The following is a 24,671-nucleotide window of genomic DNA, read 5'->3' on the forward strand; positions in this document are numbered from 1 at the left end:
GGGCATCGTTTTGAAGATAAAATCATTCTTGAAATGGATGCTGTGCCAATCACACAAAGTACGAACTGTCCCACTGAGAATGCGGGGACAGTTGATGCAGCACCTAGAGAGGTTGTGTGCGGACATGGTTATTGTACTTATTGACTCTTCGCAATGGGTTTCGTCCATTGTCATGGCTAAGAAGGGCACGGGTGACATCGGACTTTACATTGACTTGAGGTCACTTAAGAATATTTGAATTGACTGCTCCAGTTGCCTAAGATTTGGGAGATGCTTGCTCAACTGGGTGGAGCCAAGGTTTATTCATGTATAGACTTGAAGGCGGCTTACGATCAAGTGGAGTTGGCGGAGGAATCACTCTTCGACTGCTTTTAACACTCCGTTTGGGACTTTTACATTTTTAAGGATTCCTTTTGGTTTGGCCTCTGTTGTTCAGAAATTGATGTTCAGGTTGTTTGGGGAGTGAAACTTTTTTCCTGCATATCAGGATGATATTCTGGTTCTCACAAAGGTTACAGAGGAGCACACGCATATGTTGAGGGAGTTTCTGGGCATTCTTGAAAAACATGATTTTAAAGTTAGGAGAGAGAAATGCAAATTTTTGGTCAGTGATAAATTATCTGGGACACCACATTTCAGGAGCAGGGATCCAGCCTAAAGCTGATCTGGTCAAGGTGATTGTTAACAGTCCTAGACCAGAAAACAAAGACCAATTACGGTCTTTTCTGGAACTCTGCGAATATTATTCACGATTCACAGATCATTTTGCTTTTTAAACAGTGCCCCTTAAAAAGTTATTGAGGAAGGGTGAACAATTTGTCTAGGAAGGGTCCGAGATGTCAGCATTTGAGAATATGAAAAATCTCATTTGAGGGTTAAATGCATTTAGGGAGGATGGGCAAACATAGTAAGAGTAGATGCAATTTGGGTGGTCCTTGGTGCTGTTCTGACACAAATTGTATATGGGAAAGAACACACTGTTGGTTTTGATTCAAGGTCTCCCTCTACTATGCAGCACAAGTACAGTACAATAGAAAGGGAGGCGCTAGCCTGTATTTGGGTGAACAAACACTTTGAGACCTTTTTGTGGGGAAGAAAATTTGTCCTAGTTACTGATAACAAGCATCTGGTTTACTTAATGTCAAAGAAGGCTCATGACAAGGTCAGCCCAAGATTGGGGAGGTTTTTATCCAGAATGTTTGAATTTAGTTTTACAATCAAGCAAAATCCAGGTGGGAAGAATTCTTGTGCGGATTCTTCCTTCCCGGTGTCTCATTGAGGAGTTTCAGAGCATCAGTCCGAAGAGGATGTGAAACTTGTGGCAGGTGTAGTTGATGGGTTAATGGTGCTGGGAGGAACAATAAGCATACATTAATGAATGAAGTGCCTCGAACCTGATCATTCTTAAAAGTTAATTAAGGAGGTCATTGTCAAGGGTTGGCATATACAGGACGGGCTGAAGTACTATCAGAAGGTTAAGGACAAGTTAACTATTGAGGATAATGCAATCATGAGGGGACATTTACTGCTTACCTATTGGAATTAAGATGTAGACTAATTGCTTTTGCTCATCAGGGGCATCTGGCATGATAGGTAAGAAAAAAAGATTGTGTCAGTATTATTGTTGGCCAGGAATGGATGTTTAAGTAGAGACTCATGTGGGGCGGTGTATACATTTTCAGGAGGCAAATAAAATTAAGTGTACGCAACACTCCAGTTCACCCAGTGAGTTTTCTAAATGGCCCTTGTGAAAAATTAGGAATGGATTTCATAGGCTGGATGTATGAACTTAATTTAGATAAAAAGGTATGCATTGGTGCAGATAGATTATTACTCAAAATGGGTTGAATTCACGTTTGTAAGAGAACCTACTACCGCTGCTGTAGTGGAATTGATGAAAGACACGTTTCGCAGGAAACGAGTTCCGCAGACTTTAGTCTCTTACAATGGTGTCCAGTTCAAAACTTAAGAGATCCAATCATTTTTGAGGATGTTTGGAGTCAAGCACCTGACAGTGGCCTTGTATAGTCTGCAAGGCAATGGTATGGTGAATAGGGTGAACAGGATGTTGAAGAAAACGATTCAGATGGCTAAAATGGCGGGTGCACATGTGTCTGAAGCTGTGCAAGAAAGATTGTGGAGTTATCAAAATACCCTGCACTCCCTTACTGGAGTCTCTCCTTTTGTTCTGTTAAAGGGATGTTATGGATCTTGCGAGTTCAGTTCCAGTTGGGTGTTGGATCATACACAGTGTGGACAGATTGCCTGATCTGGGTCAAGTGTGTGACAAGGTAGAGAACGTTCAACTAAAAACTAAACTGATTTATGACAAAAAGATGTAAAAGTAGTTCTATTTCAAGTGGGAGATGTTAAGGTGAAGAGACCAATGGGGGGTCAAGAAGAACAATTATAAGTTTTTCCCTAAGACGCGTGTCATTAAGGTATCTAAGCATGCAGTCTTGTTAGAGAATGGGAAATGGTGGAGCAAGAGAAGTGTGGTTTTGGTGTAGAACAAAGGGCTGGTGGATGGTGTAGATGGTACTGAGGGCTCTGGCACGGAAGTAATGTCCCTGGGGTACCAGTCCAGGCTCGTTTGGGTGAGAAATATGTGCCGAATTTGGGTGAAGGAGACATGTCTGGCAGAGCGTTGATTGAGGAGCAAAACAGGCACCAGGAGGGAGCTCTATGGAGGGCATGTTTGCTGCAAGGGAGAATCGGAGAATACTGCATGCTCCTGGAGATTTGTAAGATTATATGCTGGAATGACAATTAATTTTTAAGCACTTGTAGTTCGTGTTATTATTAGATTTTGTTTTGTCTGCTTGTTTTCTTGTCTCTTAGTCTGTGGTCTTGTGTTCCATTTGGTGTACGCTTGTGATCAGATGTTTTGGTTGTTTTGTGTTAGGTGTTTTATCTTCTGTGTGGGTCATGTTCTCACTTATTTTTAGTGAGAGTTAAAAGGGGGAAGATGTGTTATGTTCAATGTGTTCTTGAGGGTTCCGTTTGGAAGGTGTTTGGTTGGGGATTCTGGAAAGGACGTTCCAGGTGGTCAGTCTGACACCTGAAGCTGAGAGATTGTCATTGTGCTGTCTGGCATTAATGAAATAAATCCACTTATCAACACTTCACTGGATGCCTGTCTTTTCTCCACTCTGAAAAACCCAACACGATGGTAAACAGCTGATGCTCCGCAGGATTCTCAAAGACATGATGGACAGCCTACAACAAATAAAACCAGCAAATAAAAAGAAAGCAAATGTGAGTTACAAACCACTTGGTCAATGGTAAGCAATGGGCGGAATGGATTCCCAAAGAAGCTTTCTGAATGTCTCCAAGATATCTTTAGCAAACCAGACAACTGCCTTGTCTGGTAGGCTTCCACAAAAAAAAACAATGGTGTCTCTCCTATAGTAGCGCTGCCTACTCTTAATCAACAGAGGTACTCACTGCGGCTAATACAATTAGAAGGAACTTAGGGCACAACACCATACTTTGAGGCGATGGTGACTGCATTAATTTTGTCCCAACAAATGCTCTTTTTTTTGTCACATGCAGATAAAAAAGGAATATAGCGCGGTGTAGCCCCTCAGATCCTATAAAAATAAGATAATCCAGTGAGCAAATTTTAGATTTATAAAGTTTCATATAGCGCAAACTAGACCCGTTGAGGGTATCAAAAGTAAAATCAAATGAAAAGGTAAGAACTAGTCACATAGATATGAGTAGCTAACAGGACATCATAAATGTTGTAGGTTCTCGTTGAAGGTCCGGAGTGTGTTAGTCATTCACGCTTCGAGTTCATCGCGGGTCTTGGTAGGTGAGCAGCGTCTGGTTGGTATCCAACTCGCACCAGAGCTAGGATCAGGAGAGAGTTTTATTAATTAAAAGTAGTTTTACTTCTTTTTTGAAGGATGTGGTGGATGGGTTCATTCTGATTGCCGGGGGCAGGGCATTCCAGATCCTAGTTGCTAGGCCAGAGAAGGTAGGACACTATACACAACTTTAAAAAGCTGCATAGGCCATTACTGTATTTTTAAAACATGTATGGCTCCCAAGTCTTTGTAGATGTTCAGCACAATAAGTATATGTTTCAGGCCTTGGTGCTGCTGCTATTCAAAATTTTGAAGGGCACCAGTGAAGAACAGGTAAAGGGCAGCAGGATTGCGGAGTGCAAGTTTATATATACACACACCCACACAGGCAGAAACACTTTTACGAAAGCAGCAAGCTTCCTTTAAATACACAAAATCTTAATCCTACAAGAAAAAGACTGACAGAAGGGGGTGAGGTGGAGAGAGTCTAGGTTGAAACCGATAGAAAGAGGAGATTGTGAAGCAGACAAGGGTTATAGGTACAAAAGAGTGAGCAGAGGAGGGAGGGTGAGGCAAAGAGGGAGGATAGGAAGAGAGGATGGTGAGGTGGACAGAGGCAGACTGGTGAAATAGAGATTGAAGGAGGGCGGAGCAGAGATGGGTTAGATAAAGAAAGAAGAATGCGGAGGAGTCACAGTCAGATCATGGAGAGTTGGAGAGAGTGAAGTAGAAAGAGTGAGGTAAGAGAAAGAGGATTGTGGGTCAAAGAGAATAGAAGTCAAGGCAAGGAGAGATGTGGAGAAATAGTGAGGCAGAAAAAGTGGAAGGTGAAGACCGAGGTGAAAAGAAAAGAAGGTGCGGTGGAGAGAGAAATGCGTGAGGTGGAGAGAAAGGATCATGTTGCACAGAAAGTAGAAGAGATTAAGCACATAGGTACAACTCCCAAGACAGGCAGAATTTATACTACTGTGCATGACCTCAGTAGTAGGTAGAGTATGCAGCTTAGCCCACACCCTCCCCCAAACAAAAACCCTCCAGGATACCTGGGCGATGCGAAGCAACTACATTCATCTTCTTTCTTAAGGGCCACCCATGCTTTTCTTGGTTTTCCCAGATACCGAATCCGGGAGCCGAGCCTGCAAATGGTCCATTTCATGATAAATACCTCTCATGTTTTTCAACCGCCGGCCTAAGGATGCAGGAACGCTGTAAAGAACTCCTGTTGGCTCGTAGTGGTATGTGAATTGAGTTCTTTATTTACTTCACCAACACAGGCTCCTACAGAACATAGGAGCGAGCTAACCCGGCTGCTGCTCGGTGATCAGCTGTTAACTGTCAAAGGTTGCCAGTTGGCAGCTGGTGAAAGCACAGACGGTACAGTGTCCGCGCAGGGACACATGGGTGTAGTACAAGAACGGTGTCTCGCTGGGACAGAAGAATGTAAATCACAACACATCCACCCCCTTAGGGAAGAGAGATAACGAGAGAGGGATACAGGGAGAGAAAGAGAGGGTGAAAGAGAGAGAAGGCAGAAGAAGAAGAAAGAAGAAGATTGGGAAACCGAACAAAATGAATGCAGTTACAATTTACTCACAAATGTAATCAGAAAGTTTAACTGGTGGCAAAAGCCGCCTTCCTGCCCTGCTCATACCGATGGGTAGGGGAACATCATGTAACGGTATAGAAGGCAGCTGTCTTCTAACTCTTCCTGGGGTACCAAGATCTAGAGAAGTGTGAACTGGTTCCGAAATGTGCTGTGTGATGTTGCTGTGCGTTGTGGTGTGGGAAACTCATAGTCAGAATCGTAGTCTGATGAACTGTGGTGTGTTTAGCTGCGTTTGACGTTTCGGGACACTCACTTGTCTGATCAGTGGGCATGGTAACTTATGGATTCTCTGTGGGTTGTCTGTAGGCAGAGAGGGTGGAGAAGTACCACACTCTACCATAGCTCATGAGTGCAGAATTACAGTACACCTCAGGCACAGATAAAGAAGAGATGTATCTGTCCTGACCTTTTCCTACGTGTCCACTTCTTTGGACCTTGACTGTGTCCCCTATCTTGACCTCCACTTGATTACTTCCATGCTTGTCGTATTTTTCTTTACCATTGGACTGTGCACGCACTAGCCTTTCTCTGGCAAGATGGGAAAACCAGTGTACTCTCTTGGCTGCCTTGACCCAACCCACATTGCCCTTGGTCAATGGAGTCCTTCCCCGCATGAGCTCAAATGGGCTGTGACGTGTGGTTTCGCAGGGTGTGATGCGGTAAGCCCACACTTTGAGTGTCTCCTGTTTCCAGCTTAGGTTGTTGCTGTTAGCTAACTGGACAATTCCTCTGATTACTCTGCTGAATCGTTCAACAGCCCCATTCCCGCTGGGTGATAAACTGATGTGGTTTTGTGCACAATTTGGTGTTTTTGTATGTCGTTCTTGAATGTCTCAGACATGAATTGTGCCCCGTTGTCACTGATGACCTGTTTGGGAAGACCTTCGCGTGTAAACATGTCATCAAGGAACTTGACTACACTATGTGCATCTGGAGTTTTTACAAACTTAATTTCAGGCCATTTAGTGTAATGATCAATGATGACTAATATGTACCACTGTTCTAGATTCTCAGATATGGGACCCATGATGTCTACACCGATTCTCTCCCATGGAATGGATGGGCATGGAATGGGTTGCAAGGGGGGGTCTGAATGTTACCTGTGTTTCATCGGAGTTGACGCAAAGTGTGCAATCCCTGACCATTTCTCTACCTCTAAGCTGATGCCAGGCCACCAGTAATTGTTTTTGACCCTGTTCTTTGCTTTAGCAATACCTAAATGTCCCTCATGAAACCAACTTAGTATCCTCACTGGAAGGCTTTTAGGAGGTACAGCCCTACCACTCCTTAATAAAAATCCATTCTCCTGTGACAATACGTCCTTTACCTCCCAGAAGTGTCGTAGTGGCTCAGGTAATTGGCTTTTGCATGTCCATCCATCAATTAGCATATTTATAACTTGACTTATGATGCTGTATTTGTTTTGCTCCGTGAACCCTTCATCTTTTGATATGCCATTGAACTGTTCTAGAACATTGGCTATGCTTGTCTCCTCTGTTTCTGAGAAGTGGTCATTGTCTGTTGTTCCGACAGGCAACCTACTCAAAAAGTCTGCCACCAGGTTCTTCACTACTGGAATGTATTGAATTTCGTACAAGAAATCAAACAAACAAACGCACAGATAGCCTGGCCAATCTTGGTGATGCATTATACAACCCCTTCGTTGTAAACACCTTGGTAAGGGGCATGTGATCTGTGAATAGGGTGACTCTGCTACCCCAAACAAACTGCCTGAAATGTTTTAAGGCCCACATGCACACTAGTGCTTCACGCTCAATGACTGAGAATTTTTCCTCAGCAGGAGTCAGTGAACGTGAAGCAAAAGCTAAGGTGTATTCCACACCCTTTGGTATCTTTTTGGGTGAGTACTGCGCCCAATACCTTAGAACTAGCGTCTGTAGTAATAAAGTTACTCAGTGATGGCTCGAAACCTTGCAGAGATAACGCAGAGCACATTTCCTTCATGAGGGCCAGAAAGGTTTTGCTACACTCCTCTGTCCATTCAAACTTGTTCCGCAGTTTGAACAGTTGTCTTAAATCGAATGTTTTATGTGAAAAGTTTTTTATGAACTTTGCGTAGAACTCTAACATTCCCAGAAAGGATCGTAGCTCATCCTTGTTTTTGGGAACAGGGGAGTCTTTTATGGCTTGGAGGAGTTCTCTTTTCGGGCTGATGCCGTCGGCAGTTATCTCGTGTCCCAGATAGTTGACGGAGTTGGTTGCAAACTTGCACTTAAGGTACTCGGCAGTTAAACCCCATTCATCGAGGATTTCCAACACCTGCCGGACCTAGTCGTTGTGGTCTTCTCTTTCCCATTACAAGGAAGTCGCCCTGGTCCATCCACCGAAGCACAGAAGGTCCAACTTTGGAGACGTAAAGTTTACCGGCAGACTCACGCCCTTTAAATACACGCACACATCGATAGGATCACCCGTGAATGACCTGATGTCTCCCTTTTCAAGTTGTTCCCCTATGATGGGTTTGAACTTTTCTTCTCATATATTTCTGTTAACAATTGTACATGGCGGCGTCACACGGGTGGCGTGGTCTGCCGAGCAGCGGAATGGCCGCTCTTTGAGTGAGCTCCGCCGGCTGGGTAACAAATCCTACAATAATCCTTATATCTGGTGTCTAGTGGAGCTCGCACTCGACATCCCTGTATCCTGGACCCAAAGCGGATTGTGGCAGTGAGCTCCGTTAACCCCGCGGCGGGTCTACGGGGAAGGGACAAAGACACTGGCTGAGCCCAGGGTGATCTGGGACTGCAGCCGAGTGAGGGAGACGGTGGATGCCAAAATCGAGCTCGGGGGCTGGGTGGCGCTGCAGGCCTGAGGCTGTTCCGGGGGAAGGTACATTCCTACATGTGGCATGGCACTGCCCCAAAATTGTGGAATTTTGGGAGAAGGCTTTTGAGTCGGTGAACAACATGCTGGGGATGTCGCTGGAGCCATCTCCAATTCTGGGTATTTTGGGATATAGTAAAGGACACCCTGCTCAAACTGCGCAAGTTGCATGCACTTCTGCTCTTGTTTGCGAATTTGAATTTGCAGGAATTTATATAGCTCACGTATACCGGACGGTTTCATGGCGCTGAAGGATGCTTAACCCAAGGCTAGGGCTACAGGGTTACTGAGGTGGGAAGGCATGAGAAAATAAAAAGATCTTGAGGGCCCTGCGAAACTCAAGATAAGAGGGAATCCAAAAGGTGGGGGCAAGGACAGCAAACGTCCGGTTGCAGTACACTGGGGTAGACAACGAGTGCCCTCCTTGAATGACTGCGTCAGGGACATTACCTATGGGCATACACAACTCAGTACCTTTTGGGAGCTAATGCCACTTGCCTCTAGACCACGAAATATATGGGAGCCGTTCATTGCTTGGAATGCCAGGATTCAGGGGACAGCGGGAGATGAGGGGATGGGAAGCTTTCAGGGTTTCTAGTGGGAACTGTATATATGTGCACTAAATTCAAGCTCTGCCGTAGTGAGTCGAGATAGCTGAATTTAGACTGGTGATTAGATGACATATGCATTGCGGACCTCCCGGGGTCCATTGTGTGTAGTATTTTAGCCCTCAGTAGTGATGTTGGTGTAGCCTGTATGCGAGAGAATGCAAATTGTAGTTCCTGTCAAATGTTTTGGGGGGTGGGGGTTGGGGGGGGACATTTGCCACAACAACTGTGTATTGAAATGTCGCTATGATTAATAATTTGAATTACAGATCTGTAATGAACTGGCTAGTTGAATTGTATTGACACGGTTGGTTCAAAATGTCAATAAAGAACATTTTTCAAAAACACACAAAAAAACAATTGTATATGGCGAGCCTGAGTCTGCGACAATGCTGATATCAACACCTCCAATTGTCATGCTGCAGATGGGTTTTCTCGTTTTTGTGGTACTTGTTGCACTGACACTATCAACTTGCTCTTCTTCAATATTTAGTACAAACATTTTGATGTTGTCTTCATCAGACAGGTGTTGGATATCTGCTTCATCCACTACCTTTAAAGACCGTGAGTTACATCTTCTGCACGCTTTGTAGAAATGCCCAAGTACACCACAATGTGTACACTTCACATTTTGAGCAGGTCATTTAAAGTCATTGGCCATACGGGAGGTGCTCCCACACCTGCAACAGCACCCTTTGTTGATTGTCTGGCTCTTGTAAGATGTAGATTTAGTATTCTTTTTATTCCAGGTCTGTTTAGAGTTGTACCTCTGTTCAGTTACTTTATTAACGGTGTCACCCTCTTTTTTTCTCCTAATTCTCTGTCAAACCGGCTTAGCACAGCGGCATGTGAGCTCAGCCTTCCTTGCAATGTCAATGATATTTTGTATGGGGTAATCACCCTTGGCCCACAAACTGCATGACTATTTGGTCCCTTATAAACTCGTCACGCAGATCACCGAAACAGCAAGATTTTTAAGTGCAGAGACAAAGTCGTCAATAGATTCCTCCTTACTTATGTTTTCTATGAAAGAATTTATATCTGTCCACACCAACACAGGCTGATGGCTTGTAATATGTGTATGGTCATCTATTACATAAGTGAAGATGTCACCCTCATTCTCTGCTCGCACCTTCTTAGTTATGGCATTATACACTTTTAGTTCACCAGCACCCAAACTATGCATAAGCATTTTGTATTTCTTTTCTGCTTTCACCTACTCATCCTCTTCTAATGTTGAAATGTAATTAAGAAAATACCCTCTACATTCCTCCCATTTAAGCGAAGGTTTGCTACCTGCCTGTTTAAATGTTTCTGGTGGTGATAGGTTCCATACATAACCTGTCGCCATGATGGATTTTGGGTCTGTCACAGAGTATATCTTTCTAAATTTGATGTGAGTAGTCTATACAGTATTTGGCTAACTTCAACACTACTTATGATATACAGAATGCTGTGCTAATGAGGATTCAGTGTTTATCGAAGGTGCTCCAATGTTTATTGATTTTTTTACAAGCATGTGCACACTGCCCGTTGAATGTTCGATTTTATCTCTATGCAGACTTCAGTTATATTTTTTTCTTTAAAGTTAATACATTTAAACACTCATGTACCTTCCGTTTTTTTCTTTTTCTTTTGTTAGGTTTCTTTGAATCTGCTGTACGGGGTGTTCTATGAGGATGCGATGATCCGGAATTTTCCCTCACCAAAACCGAATGTTTATTTATTTTTCAAAATGGCACCGCGTATCTTGCGAGGTGCATCATCCTGTAAACTAGACTGTATTTTAAGTTCGTCCCAAGATGTCTGGTAGCACGTTGCGTAAATGCGTAGTCACAGATTGATGTGAATTAACAGCTGACGGTGACGCAGAATGCAGCTGACTGTTGCTCTTGGATGGTGGAATGTCTTTTGACAGTTGAACTGTCACTTAGGAATTCCGTTGGTACTGAATGTACTTTTTAATTCTCCCAAGTGTGGTAAACTGAAGCAACTTTTTTTTTCTTGAGTTTCATCCAGTCTGGACTTTCTTCTGAGATTTACGTTTTCCTTCTGTTATTTCTTTTTTGAAATATGCTATTTGACGTTCTATAACCCAGTTGTCCAATAGACCACTTCAGTCCTCAGACACACGCCGTGGTTGTATAAATATAATGTCGATAAAGTTATAGATTTTCTTTTTGTTTTTATGCACATACAACCATTCACGTAACACTTCAATGTAGACAGACCTTGGCGTTTTTTCCTTTTCAATCCTGCGTAGTATTTTTGGATAGTATATTCTTAGCTTTAGTATTTTTCCTTCTTCTGGACTACATTAAATGTTAAATTCCTTTAATTTATTACCTCTTTGCAGCGTAATCTTCATTTGATGAAAATGCTCAAATGGTGGGTTCACGTGTTGGTGCTCGTCGCCACTTTGTAAAGAACTCTCGTAGGCTCGAAGTGGTATGTGAATTGAATTCTTTATTTACTACACCAACACAGGCTCCTACAGAACATTGGAGCGTAGGTAACGCGACTGCTGCTCAGTCATCAGCTGTCAACTGTCTAAGGTTGCCAGATGGCAGCTGGTGAAAGCACAGACGGTACTGTCTCCACACAGTTACATGGGTGCAGTACAAGAACTGTGTCCTCACAGGGACAGGTGACCTCATGTTTTTCAACTGGCTGCCTAAGGATGCAGGAACGCATAGACAGACTTGTAAGGTAAAAGTGAAAATACAGGTCGAGAATGGATAGTGCATTTGGGTAAAAAAATAAAAACAGTCTAAAAATAACCTTCTTCATATCAGACTACTAGACAGAGGGCACACGTATTTACAGCACATGTAAAGTGGCTTAGAACAGTTGCGCTCATGACACCTGACCAGTAGAACATTATTTTCTGATTGAGGCAAAAGCGTGCTTCTGTACGTCATCAAACTGCGACATAACATGAAGGGAAAAAAAAGTCAAAACCTGTTTTCTTAGCCTATGCAGCGTCAAGTTGAACTGGTGAATACCTGCAGGGCCAGGAGTCCGCCGCCGGTCTTCTTATCTCAGCAATATACCATTCCCTTTCAAACTTCTCCGTGTTAGTTGAAGCGCGCTCAATGGAGACAGAAGACAGACTTGCCATCACAACCACAATTCGGCGACCATTTTGGAATGGTACAGCCTGCGCGAAAATAGTAATAGAAGCCGAACAGATTACATCACCCCTTTCGCAACGGAGTGCAAACAACTACAGGGCTTACTCCTTACGAGTTTCTGACAAAGCATTAAAGTTCTGGTCACACTTCCGTTCTTTCAATACGAAAGAGAGCATTGCAATCGATAGACGTTACCATTTTTTTTTTTTTAAGTATTTTATTGGTTTTCAACCCAAACAACATCCCCACATACAAGGCCCATCATCAAAAAGGGCAAATTATGGGATACAATGCGTACATTCTTCATAGGTAGACATGTATCGATAGACGCTACCATGTCATAATTTTCACTGTGGTTAAAATTACATCGGTGTTTAAATTAATTAAAATTGGAAAATCTGTATAATAATATATTGTCACTGTTTTGAATCGTTGCGAATGACACGGACAACAAGCAAATGTAGCTGCAGTAACCGCATAAAATCTTACCAGCGCCTTTAAATAATCATTTACCACCACCAATGTCACATACGTGACAATACCAAACGCTGCCTTCATCTACAAAGTATTTTTTTTAAAACATCTGAATGCATTACAATTTCCGATAACTAGGATGGCCAAATTCCTAAAAAACATTTTGAATTTAGGTGAAACTTACATATTTCCGCAGGGTGTGTTTTAAATCCCAATTAAAAGCGTGATCTTTAACATTGTGTTCAGAAAATTAAGGTACATTCGAGTTATACCATTATAATGATTACGTTTTACTAATTAAAAGTTATATAATGCTATGTTTATTTTTGAAGTAGAATCCTTACAAAGGGAGTAACACCTTACAAACTTTAGTCTCATTTTAAGTAGTGTACTTCCAAAATCAGAGGATACATTGATTCAGTGTGATCATTTAATATGACAATGACAACAATATTATAATTTTGCCCCGAATGTAAATGGCTGAAAATTTAGATAAAGGGAGAAAAGCTACCTTTGGTATGAAGTGCGTAAGAAACCAAATGTAAACACTTATGGTGTTTATCATATTTTTCACTCAAGAATCTGTATTCTTTTGCGATTTGGGATTTTAGTGCTGGAAGGAAATGTAGAATCTGCCCTGTTGTAATTTAGTGCAGACAGTTCTATACCAGCTATGATAAACCATTAGAGCTCCACTCTATTGACAGGCTTTGTCATTGATCTCCTTATCATCAGAACTCATGATTGAGATCTTAGAGTGGTTTGAGGAGATGAGGGAAGTTAGTTCAAACATACAAAATATGCATTGTTTTCATGGGAGTCCCTCTGTTAAGGCTGCTGGAAAGATACAATCATTTGCAACCAACAACTTTGTAATAACGTAGTGTCCAATTTTGGTTTTTCTTTTTATAATCTGAAATTGCAGTACAAGTAGTAGACTTTGCTTCCTTTGTCATAAACTTACAACTGATTCTGGTTCAAGTAGGGCCTTGTATCCGCTGCGTAGGGATGCCCACGAGTACTTAAAAATGTCACCCTTGTATTGATGTTTCCTCACAATATCTGGCCTTTTGCAGAAATTCTGAAGCCTCTTAAACAGCTGTTCAGGTGTCGAATACAGATATTGAGCTGGAAAAATTTCTGGATACACCAGAGCCTTGGGACACAGTGGGTAGCAACCACAATGCGTGGCCTCCAGCATTGCTACACCAAAGAATTCATGCTTAGCTGTTGAGACAGCAACATCAGCCATACACAGGGCTTGAAAGTAGTCCTCTTTGCTAGGAAGGTAGCCCCAATGCAACACAGAATTCCCCAACGCCTCCCTGGCCTTCAGAAACACATCTGGGACATCTGTATAGGTTTCTCCAAGGACAGACACATTGAATCGCAGGGAGAGGTCTTTAAGCTTAAGCAGTACTTGGAAAAAAGTTTCTGGGTCTTTGTCATGCTCCCAACGGTGAGGCCAGACAATGTGTAGTGGCGTTTGCTCTTCGAGAGTTTCACTGATATTACCACTAGGAGTTACAAAGTTCTCACCATATTGTTGGCCTGATTTTGCATTCCATGGTATATTGGACACCTCTATTTCATCTGATGTAGCCACTGGGTTTTGTGGTCGTTCAAGTTGTGTGAGAAAAGGTACACCTTCTTGATCTTGGGCACTGTTCTCCATCAAATTCCCAGTAATGACGTTCTGCTGTGGAGTAGTCACGCTCTGAACTAGGAAAGTTTCCTCCTTGACTGCAGCTGTGCTCTGCAAATGAATACGCTTGCAATGTGGCAAGAGGAACTTACTAACATCGGGGAACCTAACTGGGAAGTGGAGGACCAGGCACCTTGGCCTGATCAGTCCTTCCAGGTCATCGGGCCTGTGATCAGGCATAAGCCTCAAAAAGCCACGGATGTTGGTCAGAAATGACTCCATATTGTAAAGTGAGTTAAATACCACCACGTCGGCCACCAGGCAGGAAAGAATTTGGTTGTAGCCATACTGGAAGTCTCTTTCCTGGCTCTTGCGCACAGGGTACACCAGCTGGTTCTCGTGGAAGTAGAGGACCTTCTTAAGCTTGCCGAGGTCTGGTCGTAAGGCGATCAGCTCAGCTAGGTTAAGCACTGAGCTAGCAAACAGGATGCTGTACTGGTCGCTGGCTGGCACGGTCTGCATGAAATTCAGGGCAGAGGTGCGTGCCCTCCAGTGCCATTTCTTGGCAGGCAGGCTGCAGAGTACAGAGTTTTCAAATACTTCCAAGAGGAGATCCGCCAGTTGCTTGTGAGAACCTCCATAGAACGCCTCGATAATGAGCACTCCCATTTTAGTGGTCGCCGCTCTTCATATAGGCAGTTTTGGATCGTAGTGGCTGCTGCAGCGACTTCTCTCAGATGCTTACTGTAACATAAAAGGTAGATGGCTGAGGTAACCATTTGAACATATACACGCGAAAGCCATCTTGAAACGGGATACGGTTATACACAAATCAGATACTAGAGTATCAGGACTATCTCCGTACGGGATTTTTTACTGGCTAACATGGAAGCGGAATGCACATTCGCAATCGAAGACTCTTGTACCGTCCATAGAACAGTCCAGAAACATAAGCAGGGGATGTAAGCTATTATGAACCTGAAAATACGTGTGACAGGTAAACTGGATTGGCCTAGATCTGCAAACACTTGTACCAGGTAATCTGCTTCAAAATCAGCATAAAAACACGGATAACAGTACAGACGTGCCAATCCACAATTGAAAGGTGCAGAGGATCAATAAAAGACAGCAAAAATATGTAACAGTATTACTTCATTATTTTGCCATTTTTATACATGCTAACATGGTCTATGAAAGGGTTTCACTTCATTAGTACCAGTTCAATACCCAAATACATAAATAGGCAACAGAAAGGTGACCTGTAAAACATTTGCGAGGGGCCTTCCTTTTTGCGTCAAAAAGTGTCATTGCGGTTTTAGTAACTTTAGATCCATTGGAGCTGGAATTTTTTGGGGGTTAAAATCTGGGGATTATGCAGCAGATGATGGATTATGTGGCAAATGCAGCAAATCCATAATTATGCTGAAAGCACCACAGCAGCAAAATCATATAATGCCAGTGTCCCTGAATATAGTCAATGAATATATTGATGACGCATAACTATACCAATAGGGATAATTGACCATATGAATAAGTAAGAGTTTTTACTCCACAGAAAAAATCCCAACAAAAAAGAGGCAGTTGTGTCTCATAATTAGATTTTATAATTATGAGTGTGTGAGCAAACAACCCAGTTTTTTGATGCACATTTTTTAAATGACCTAAACAGAAGCCAATATAAAAGTGAATACTGCATGTGTTAGAGTAGGTAGTTTTGAGTTCTGTATAAGTATCTTCCTAGTTGAACATGAAAACCTATTGTTCTCACAGTTGTTCCCTTCTTCAATTCAAACTGCTATTTCATTATTTTATTTGCCAGCATCACAATTGAATATGTATTCTTCTGGTCATCGAGTTCCTCTTCAATAGTTGATTCTGGTAAATCTAGTGTAACCCACTTATTCATGCCCTAAATATGCACATTTAGTCTAAGACACAGACCACTATATTGCTCTACAGGTGTCCGCGCCGACTTGTGATTCATGTTCTACAAATTATGGTTCTAACCTGTATTCTGTAGAATACACAATCATCTTTGTGGAACGTAATCACTATTAATGTTCTATCACACGTGTGCAGCACACTAAATCAAAATACTTACCTGGACCTGTGTCTGCTGTAATATATACATTATTTTCCAACAAGACTGGTGGCAGTTTACCTGCAGCAAACCTCGTTAGAACTGATGATGACCACGTGTGGTTAATCACTGTAGGGTAAAACCCTGCCCATTTTAAGGACGATTTTGGTCGTCAACTTCCCAAATCAGTGAATCTAAGACACTGATATCAAAGCAATGTGATCAATTCAGTTGAAGGACATTGAAGGCAAAATTATAATTTTCCCCCAAATATAAGTAATATTCTCTGAAAATGTAAGAAAAACGTGAGAATAGCCTTGTTACTATATATTGAGCCCTGAAGTAAAAAGACTGCAAACACTTAAGGTATTCAGAACATTTTCACTCAAATATTAAACCATACACATCTCGTGTGAATAGACATTTTGACCATCTTTTTTGCTTTTCAAACAGCAGCTCAGAGTAACATCATTATCTCCTTCAGTGATACTTCAAACATAGATGTGTCTATCAGATACAGCTATGTGTGAAAAAATGTTAGACAAAGGACAAGATAGATGCAATTGGATTTGTGTTAGCTCAAAATATAACATTAAAACATTCAGTGATGAGTGTAGAAAGTGGAGTAGATCGTGTTTTGAATTATTAGTTTAATTTTTGTGACATTTGTGTGCTTAAACATCTGACTTTGCTGATGTTAAAATATTAGGTATTTTAATTGTTTTAATTATCACTTCTTAGCACAATACATTGTGCTATTTGTTCAATCTTATCTTTTCAACTGTTTATTTATATCATACAAACTGTATTTTAATAACTAATATCTATGCAAATAAATTCATGATTCTAAAAGTTTATTGTAAAACAAAGATGCCCCCTTTTTGTTGATTTTGTTTTTCAATTCAATTACTTTATTCAGAAAAAACCTTTCCATAAAAGAGCAATTCACATAACAGCACATAAAAATACACAAATTCATGATAATAATATAACAAGCATTGGCATAGCCAATAGGTCTCGCCTTTTGGACCTCCTAAGTGTTTAGGCATGCAGCATATTATCCTGGGTCTATTGTTTCCCTGAACGAATAGCATCTATTACCACGCAAGCCAAAAATATGCATGGCGAAACAACACAGTAGATACCGCGACTTTGTGGTTACTACGAGTTTCATTACAATGCAAGTCATTACAACGACTTGCTTTAGGGAAGCGCTGAACTTTAGAATAGTTTACATTTCTATTCCAACTCCAGTCGGTGTATCAGTAGGGAAGGTGTTGGACATAAAATCCAACACAAATCCAACACCGTATTTCCTAAAACAAGTAATTGTAATGACACTCGTGGTACCGTCGCAGACGTGGCAATGATTGCGTTGTAAAGGCACTGCAATGTAATGCCTGGACGAATGCTGCAATAAAGTGCTCCGACTATGGGAACATGTCTGCACAGAGACACAGAACTGATCCTGGGGACCGGCCAGTTCAAAACACTTAAAAATGATTCACAGGACATCAAAGGTCAATGTGGGTACAGAAAGGCCCCCCCCCAAAAAAACAAGATCAAGCTTAGCCAATCCTGGTTTTAGAAATGTGGTGTATATGCTCTTCAAAGGTAGATGCTGGTTTTCAAAAATTGTTGCCAATGCAATCAAAATTCAGAAATCGCCCTAATCTGTTCTACTGCGGGACAAATGTAGATGTAAGGTGAAAACATTTGACGAGTATACTACTATCACCATTAATAGCATATCTTCATCCACATACTGCCTCATCCCTCCTTATAACAACATTAATTTCCATCAAAAATGTAATTAAGGCCAATCAGCGTATTGCGAATACATTTGTATTTAAATAGATTTTTTTTTTAAACTGAGTGTGTTGATGGGTTGGGCTACTTACTATACGTCCGATCGCTATATTTATCCCAGAACAGACAGGGCGCCAATGGCCAAAGCAGCATAAACACATTTAGAATAGCCAGCAGTACAAGACCAACAATGCAATATGCTGCTACCCAAAAGATCAGGACACTAATCGTTCCTCTCCTCACCTGCCTCGAGCTGAGAGCAGTGATGCGGAGGATAAAGGCGCCCAGCCTGTAGGCTCCCACCAGCTTACTGGCCCCGGCATCCTGCCTTAGAACTTAGTGTCTTGCCCACGATGTCGCTTATGGTTAGGCAGCAGCTGTGAGCAGAGCGGGAAGTAAACAAGAGGCATAAGAGGCAGGAGCAGTCTGCTACCGGCATCTGCCATCTTTTGCTATAGCAACTTCCGGTTGCTATTAAACTAAAATGTATCAGTCTGTTTTAACTAGCAAATTGACAAAACAAATAGAATGGGTACATAAACGTCTGAGCAGTGCCAGAAGTAAAAACTAGTGTGCACACGCGCCGACGGGACCTTGGCAGCATTTTTAACAAATTGCACAATGTTTACCGAATGCTATGGGAGGGGGCCTAAGTGAATGTATGCTGTGCCAGTGTTTCGTGGAGCTGACGGCATACAAAAAGGATCCGAAGGGCATCATCCACCATTCTTAATGTTGTGTGTCTCAGAGGTGCACTCTGGCTAGGAACCTGATTACATCTTCTTAAGTGGGTATTTTGTTTCGATGAAATGTTTGAATGGGTTAAACAGATAAAAAATTGGCAACAAATTAGGATGGAGATTATCTTTGTGTTCTGGTGTGTACAGTAGACACTGCAGACGAGAGCGGCAAGCAGTAACAAAATGAATTGTTCTGTTTCGTTGCAGTTTTCTATAGCTTGAACTTGACCTGAAGGTATCAGAGCTCTTCACATGAGCACCAGTTGAATTACAGACGGACGCATTAATTTTTTATTTATTTCTAGGCACAGGAGTAGTCATTTGCCCAGAATCACAGGATGCTTGAGCATTCCGCCCGACTCGAACCGGGTTTTTCAGCTTCAAGGTCGGCCGCTGGAGCCGTTAAGCCACATCAGTCTGGCATACTTACACTCTAAAAGCAAATGATTTTCTCCATGAGGAGTGAGAACTGTAAACAGACCATATTTAGAAAAATACTAGTGAATTGTCCAAGAGACCTAATTCAATTTACACTCTCGATTAATCAAAGGTGGACCACTTGCTGCTGTTGAAAGCAGCTCTTCTTCTCCAAACTTGTCAGTGTTCTCGTCATGTCTTGGCAGGTTGTATCCATTACAAATGCAGTGCCATATCTACTGCGGACACCATACCTGCTGTCCGTGGGGGACTGGACTGCACGTACCAGACTACCTTGGTGCCAGAAGGCAGCTTAAATTTAGCCACACTTCCCGCAGTGCAGAACGTCATAACTGTGGTTCGTGGGTGGGCCCCGGCCCGGACTACATGCTACAGACGGCCTTGGTGCCAAGAGACAGCTGCCATTCAGCCACACTTCCCCACAAAATGGGACGCCATAACTGCATGTTTATAAAGCAATTCCCATTGATTTTCTGGTCACTTTAGAAAGAGTGAGAGGAAATTAAATGATCAATCTCGTACAATCCTCTGTCCCCCGTGAATGTTTTAACAACTGGGGCTATGAATGCAGATGTTAAAAATTGCTGGCGAGCCTTGAAAATGGCGCCAGAGTCCTTGTGTTCCCAGGCTGTTAACATAACTGATAGAGTTTGCTGGACCCACAACATGCAGGAGCTGCTGGGAACGTTCAAAGCAATTTCCTTCTAATCACGGCTTGATAAGACTAATACAGTTTGTTCCAAATTGTCCAAATGAGCCAGATTAAAGTAATTTTCGTTCATTTAATTGACTGTGTTTTGTCACTTCATACAGCAGCAACAAAAACAATTGAGGAAGCGGTCATACAGCTATCGGGCGCTCCAACGAAAGCAGGACCCGCATTCAGACGGTCTTTCTGCCAAAAGCAATTTAACTTCTCATCAATTTCACAAGTAAAACATAAAAACTGCTCCTCTCTATTTCAGCGGTGACATGGAGGAGGGACTCTAAGCGCACGCTGGTGTGCCTTCCGGATATGCAATATCAAGGAGGAGTAATGCTAGATCATCATACTCTGGAAATGCAAAAGTAACTGTCATTGACATAGCTAATAGGTTTGGTTTTGTATGGTGATTGAGTGCCACTAAGAAATAGAAAGCTACAAGAGGAAAATCAAGCGCGCCGCTAAAGTGAACACACTAATTGGTAACAGGATCCAGAATAGATGGCAGCCTGCAGGCCCCTGCTCGCTCCAGACAGCAAAACGCTGTGGGAGTAAACATTTTCTGAAAAGGTGGGACATGCACCCGCCTTTGGCTATTGCGTGCTTTCATTTTTGAAAGCCAGGCGCAAAGGCCAATAGCATGTGAGCACCACCCGCACGAGCTTCCAGAAAAAGCTGAAGTGATTCCAAGAGGCCAATTTCCTAGAGCAGCGCATGTGCGCTGCGCTAGGCTAGACCTAAAAACAGATTCAATAAAACATCATTCATAAAGTGCACATCATATTGCAAGCACACACAACAATTTTTAAAAATGCTAACTCGGGGCGCCAGTTCATTGTTTTCCAAGTTGAGGACATTGCTATATACAGCATTATTCAGAACACTTTGCTGCTGATACCCTGCCTAATCACACTGCCTCCCACATTGTTGGAGATTAGCTCCTTTTTAAATGTATTTTAATCGTTTTTTTGCCAGATAGGTATGTTATGAATTAATGTTTTAAAATTAGTTTTGTGCTCTTAATTTGGTTTGTGTGACCCCTCGCCCCCCCAGCCTTGCACTATTTGCACTTTCGGATCTTAAGGAAGCATTTCTCACCACTTTGGTGATCCCCTCGCCGCCCGGCCGCCATTTTGGGTGTAGACGCTGACACCACGCTCCGTGGGTTAGCGGTCTAGTCTTTGCTAGTGCTCTTAGGCAAAGTCTATTTAGGTAGCCTCTCGGCCAGCGCGCCGGTTAGTTTCAGAACACTTTGCTGCTGATACCCTGCCTAATCACACTGCCTCCCACATTGTTGGAGATTAGCTCCTTTTTAAATGTATTTTAATCGTTTTTTTGCCAGATAGGTATGTTATGAATTAATGTTTTAAAATTAGTTTTGTGCTCTTAATTTGGTTTGTGTGACCCCTCGCCCCCCCAGCCTTGCACTATTTGCACTTTCGGATCTTAAGGAAGCATTTCTCACCACTTTGGTGATCCCCTCGCCGCCCGGCCGCCATTTTGGGTGTAGACGCTGACACCACGCTCCGTGGGTTAGCGGTCTAGTCTTTGCTAGCGCCCTCAGCCACATACTTCTTAAGCTCATCGCTATGCAAGCGCGCAGCGATCGCGCGCAGCAGCGCGCCGGAGGAGCGCCAGAGGAAAGCCAGTCTGTGCCCGTCCGGGCCAGGACGGGCCTAGGGGCTAGACACTCTGCCCAAATACGCACATACTCGCATGAAACTCTCCGGGCATTAAAAACGGACACCATTGGTCTTGATGAGGTAACGCGGACTTCTCTACTGTCTAATGCTCTGTTGCGAAATAAAATTGCAGGCTCCCGGTCTAACCCCTCCTCCTATTCTTGTCAGGCACATGGTCTGATTATCGCCATTTTAAACACACGCTCACTGCATAAACATCATCTAGATGTGTTTTCCTTATTAGTGGAGGGTGAAATTGACATTCTCGCCCTCTCAGAGACTTGGCTTGGCACAGCATCTATGCCAGACATTCTAGCTGCCCTACCTCGTGAGTACGATGCGGTATGGCATAATCGCCCAAATGACTGTAGGGGTGGGGGTGTGGCGTTGTTGTTTAAAAAGAGCCTGACAGTGAAACAGATCACAGCGGAAAACTGCGCAGGAGCAGAGTTGTTGGGGATTAAAATTTCACTTAAATCCTCCTGCTTTGTAATACTGGTAGCTTATCGTCCACCGCAGAGCTCACCGGATTTCAATGACAGTTTCTTTGAACTGTTGACGGATTTGGCCTCGCGATACAAATCCCTGCTGGTGGTAGGGGATTTTAACTACCACTGGGACAAGCTACCTAGAGACGCCACCGAGTTGGAGTTTGAAGCTAATCTTTCAGCGCTAAACCTCCAACAGCTGGTGGTGGGCCCCACCCACGTGAAGGGCCACACGCTAGACCTGGTATGGTCTTCTATGCCTAATACTACGATTACCGAGATCAGCCCCTGCATCTGGTCGGACCATTCTATGATCAGATGCTGGGTTCCGGGTGACCCCGTTCGGGCTGCATCTCATCAGGCACAGAGGAAAGTCCGGCTCTGGAACAAGGTTGAGGCTGACTTTTTAATAGCCGCCCTGTCCTCAGCCGCCCTTCCCACACTGAGTGGCATAAATTTAGATAACGATGCCACCGCACTTATGTCCTGGCTGCTTGCCGCTCTTGATCAACTGGCTCCTGAGCAGATAGAGAGGACTAGATCCAAAGAGAAGGGAGCACCATGGTTCGATGCCTCACTGAAAGAGAAAAAGCAAGCTCTTCGGAAGGCTGAGAGAATGTGGAGACTTAATTATGGTCAAACGGAGGCAGTAACCTTTAAAACTCTGCTGGCGAAATATAAGGCAGACATTCTGGAGAGAAAATCAGCCTTCTACGAGGGAAGAATTAGAGAAGCAACTAATTTACAGCGAGAAACCTTTGTGATCCTAAGAGAGCTCACGCAACAGAAAGGGACAATTTCTGTGAATGATCAGCCAGATTGTGATTCATCCAAACTTTTTTCCTCCAGAAGGTACAGGATATCATTACTGATATAAATTCACGCTTAGTTACCCCCCCTTTGTCCACGCTAGGGGCTCAGGTGCCGCCTATGATGTTAAGCATCTTTCCCCCTATCGACGACACACGCCTCGAGGAACTTGTTGGACAGACCAAATCTGGCTCCACTATAGACCCATGCCCCCCAAGGATTTTTAAAATGGCATTGCCAGGCATCCAGCCCCAGGTGTTGAGTTTACTTAATAACTCACTGGAAACAGGGTATCTTCCTGTCCAGTTGAAGGAAGCTAGGGTCTCCCCACTGTTGAAAAAAGTTGGTACTGACCCGAAGGCCTTGAAAAATTACAGACCTATCTCGCAGCTTCCTTTCCTGAGTAAGCTCTTGGAGAAGCACGTCCTAGGCACTTTGTCTGGCTACTTGGAGGAACACCATCTCCTTCACGCCAGGCAAGCAGGGTTCCGATCCCAACATAGCACGGAACTAGTAATGGCCGCGGTCACCGACGAACTGAGAGTCAGGGCAGACAATAAGCAGCCGTGCGCCCTGATTCTCTTAGATCTGTCGGCGGCTTTCGATACGGTCAGCCATACCATCCTGCTGGACCGTATCGCGAAGCTGGGGATCACTGGCCAAGTGCTAAAGTGGCTGGAGTCTTTTCTATCAGGTCGTACTCAAAGGGTACAGCTGGGTGATCAGCTATCGGGGATTAGTGAGGTACCATGGGGTGTGCCCCAGGGGTCAGCGCTATCCCCCCTGCTGTTCAATATCTATCTGCAGCCGCTGGTTGAGGAGCTCATGAGCCGGAACTGCGAAGTTTTTAACTACGCAGATGATACCCAGCTACTGGTTCAGCTGGAAGACACCATTGAGGCCCAGGAATCAGTGAGGAATCTGCTTAGCTTCACGGTCAATTGGATGACCAACAATCTGTTGAAAGTGAATGCCGAAAAAACCGAGGTGCTGGTCCTCAGTAACCTAGGGAACCCCTGGAGTGACCTATACTGGCCCCCAGAGCTAGGTTCTACTCCCCCCCCTGGTAAGGTGGTAAAAAGTCTCGGTCTGAGGATTGATGCAGACCTCTCGATGGCTTCCCAAGTCGCAGCCGTGGTTGGTTCTTGCACGGGTGTATTGAGGCAATTGCGGAAATTGGTACCCATCCTATCAGCCTCTACCCTGCAATCGATTGTATCTGCCACAGTCATTTCAAGACTGGATTACGGCAATGCACTATACCTCGGCTTGCCACAGAAGTTGTTGAGGAAGCTGCAGGTAGTACAGAGCGATGCCGCAAGGCTGATCCACTCCCTGCCTAGAAACTCTCACGCCACCCCCCTGCTCCAAAAGTTGCACTGGCTACCGGTCATGTACAGAGTCCAATTCAAATGTCTCTGTGTGGCCCACAAGGCTCTCTTTGGTAAAGCACCAGAGTACATAAAACAACGTCTCATGAGATACGTTCCGGGTAGACCTCTGCGCTCAGGGAAGACCTCTAATCTGTTTCAACCAAGATTCAAGCTAAAAACCAGAGGAGGCAGGGCTCTGTCTGTTCTTCTCCCACAGTTGTGGAATGCACTTCCGACTACTCTGAAGGAAGAATCTCAGTTACTGCCCTTCAGAAAGAAATTAAAAACTCATTTATTTAAAAGGGCGATGACTTCAGCATAGTCGATGGGTATGCCTGAGAGATTTGGGCTAACAGTGTGTTGTGTTGTTCTGTTTCTAAGCGCTTAGAGACCGGCGGTGATAGGCGCTATACAAATAAGCAATA

General features: G+C 43.4%; 1 protein-coding gene across 5 annotated transcripts in view; it reads right to left on the reverse strand.

Annotated features, from left to right (window-relative positions):
• The window catches only part of QTMAN (queuosine-tRNA mannosyltransferase), a 140,982-nt gene that overhangs the window by 75,326 nt on the left and 40,985 nt on the right, over positions 1-24,671 (reverse strand). The window contains exon 1 of one of the 5 annotated variants that reach the window (XM_078671404.1): positions 4,978-5,079. The exons of 2 other annotated variants lie outside the window; for them this stretch is intronic. Coding sequence is in view for 1 of the 3 variants with exons in the window: in XM_078671401.1 (XP_078527527.1) it covers positions 13,431-14,792 (1,362 nt within the window). In the remaining 2 variants the exon portion in view is untranslated. Of the gene's footprint in view, positions 1-4,855; positions 5,080-12,201; positions 14,868-24,671 lie in introns of those variants that run through there. 2 more of the 5 variants (XM_078671403.1, XM_078671401.1) reach the window with 2 other exon arrangements.

This window comes from Lissotriton helveticus, chromosome 12, assembly GCF_964261635.1.
Source record: "Lissotriton helveticus chromosome 12, aLisHel1.1, whole genome shotgun sequence".
Taxonomy (NCBI): domain Eukaryota; kingdom Metazoa; phylum Chordata; class Amphibia; order Caudata; family Salamandridae; genus Lissotriton; species Lissotriton helveticus.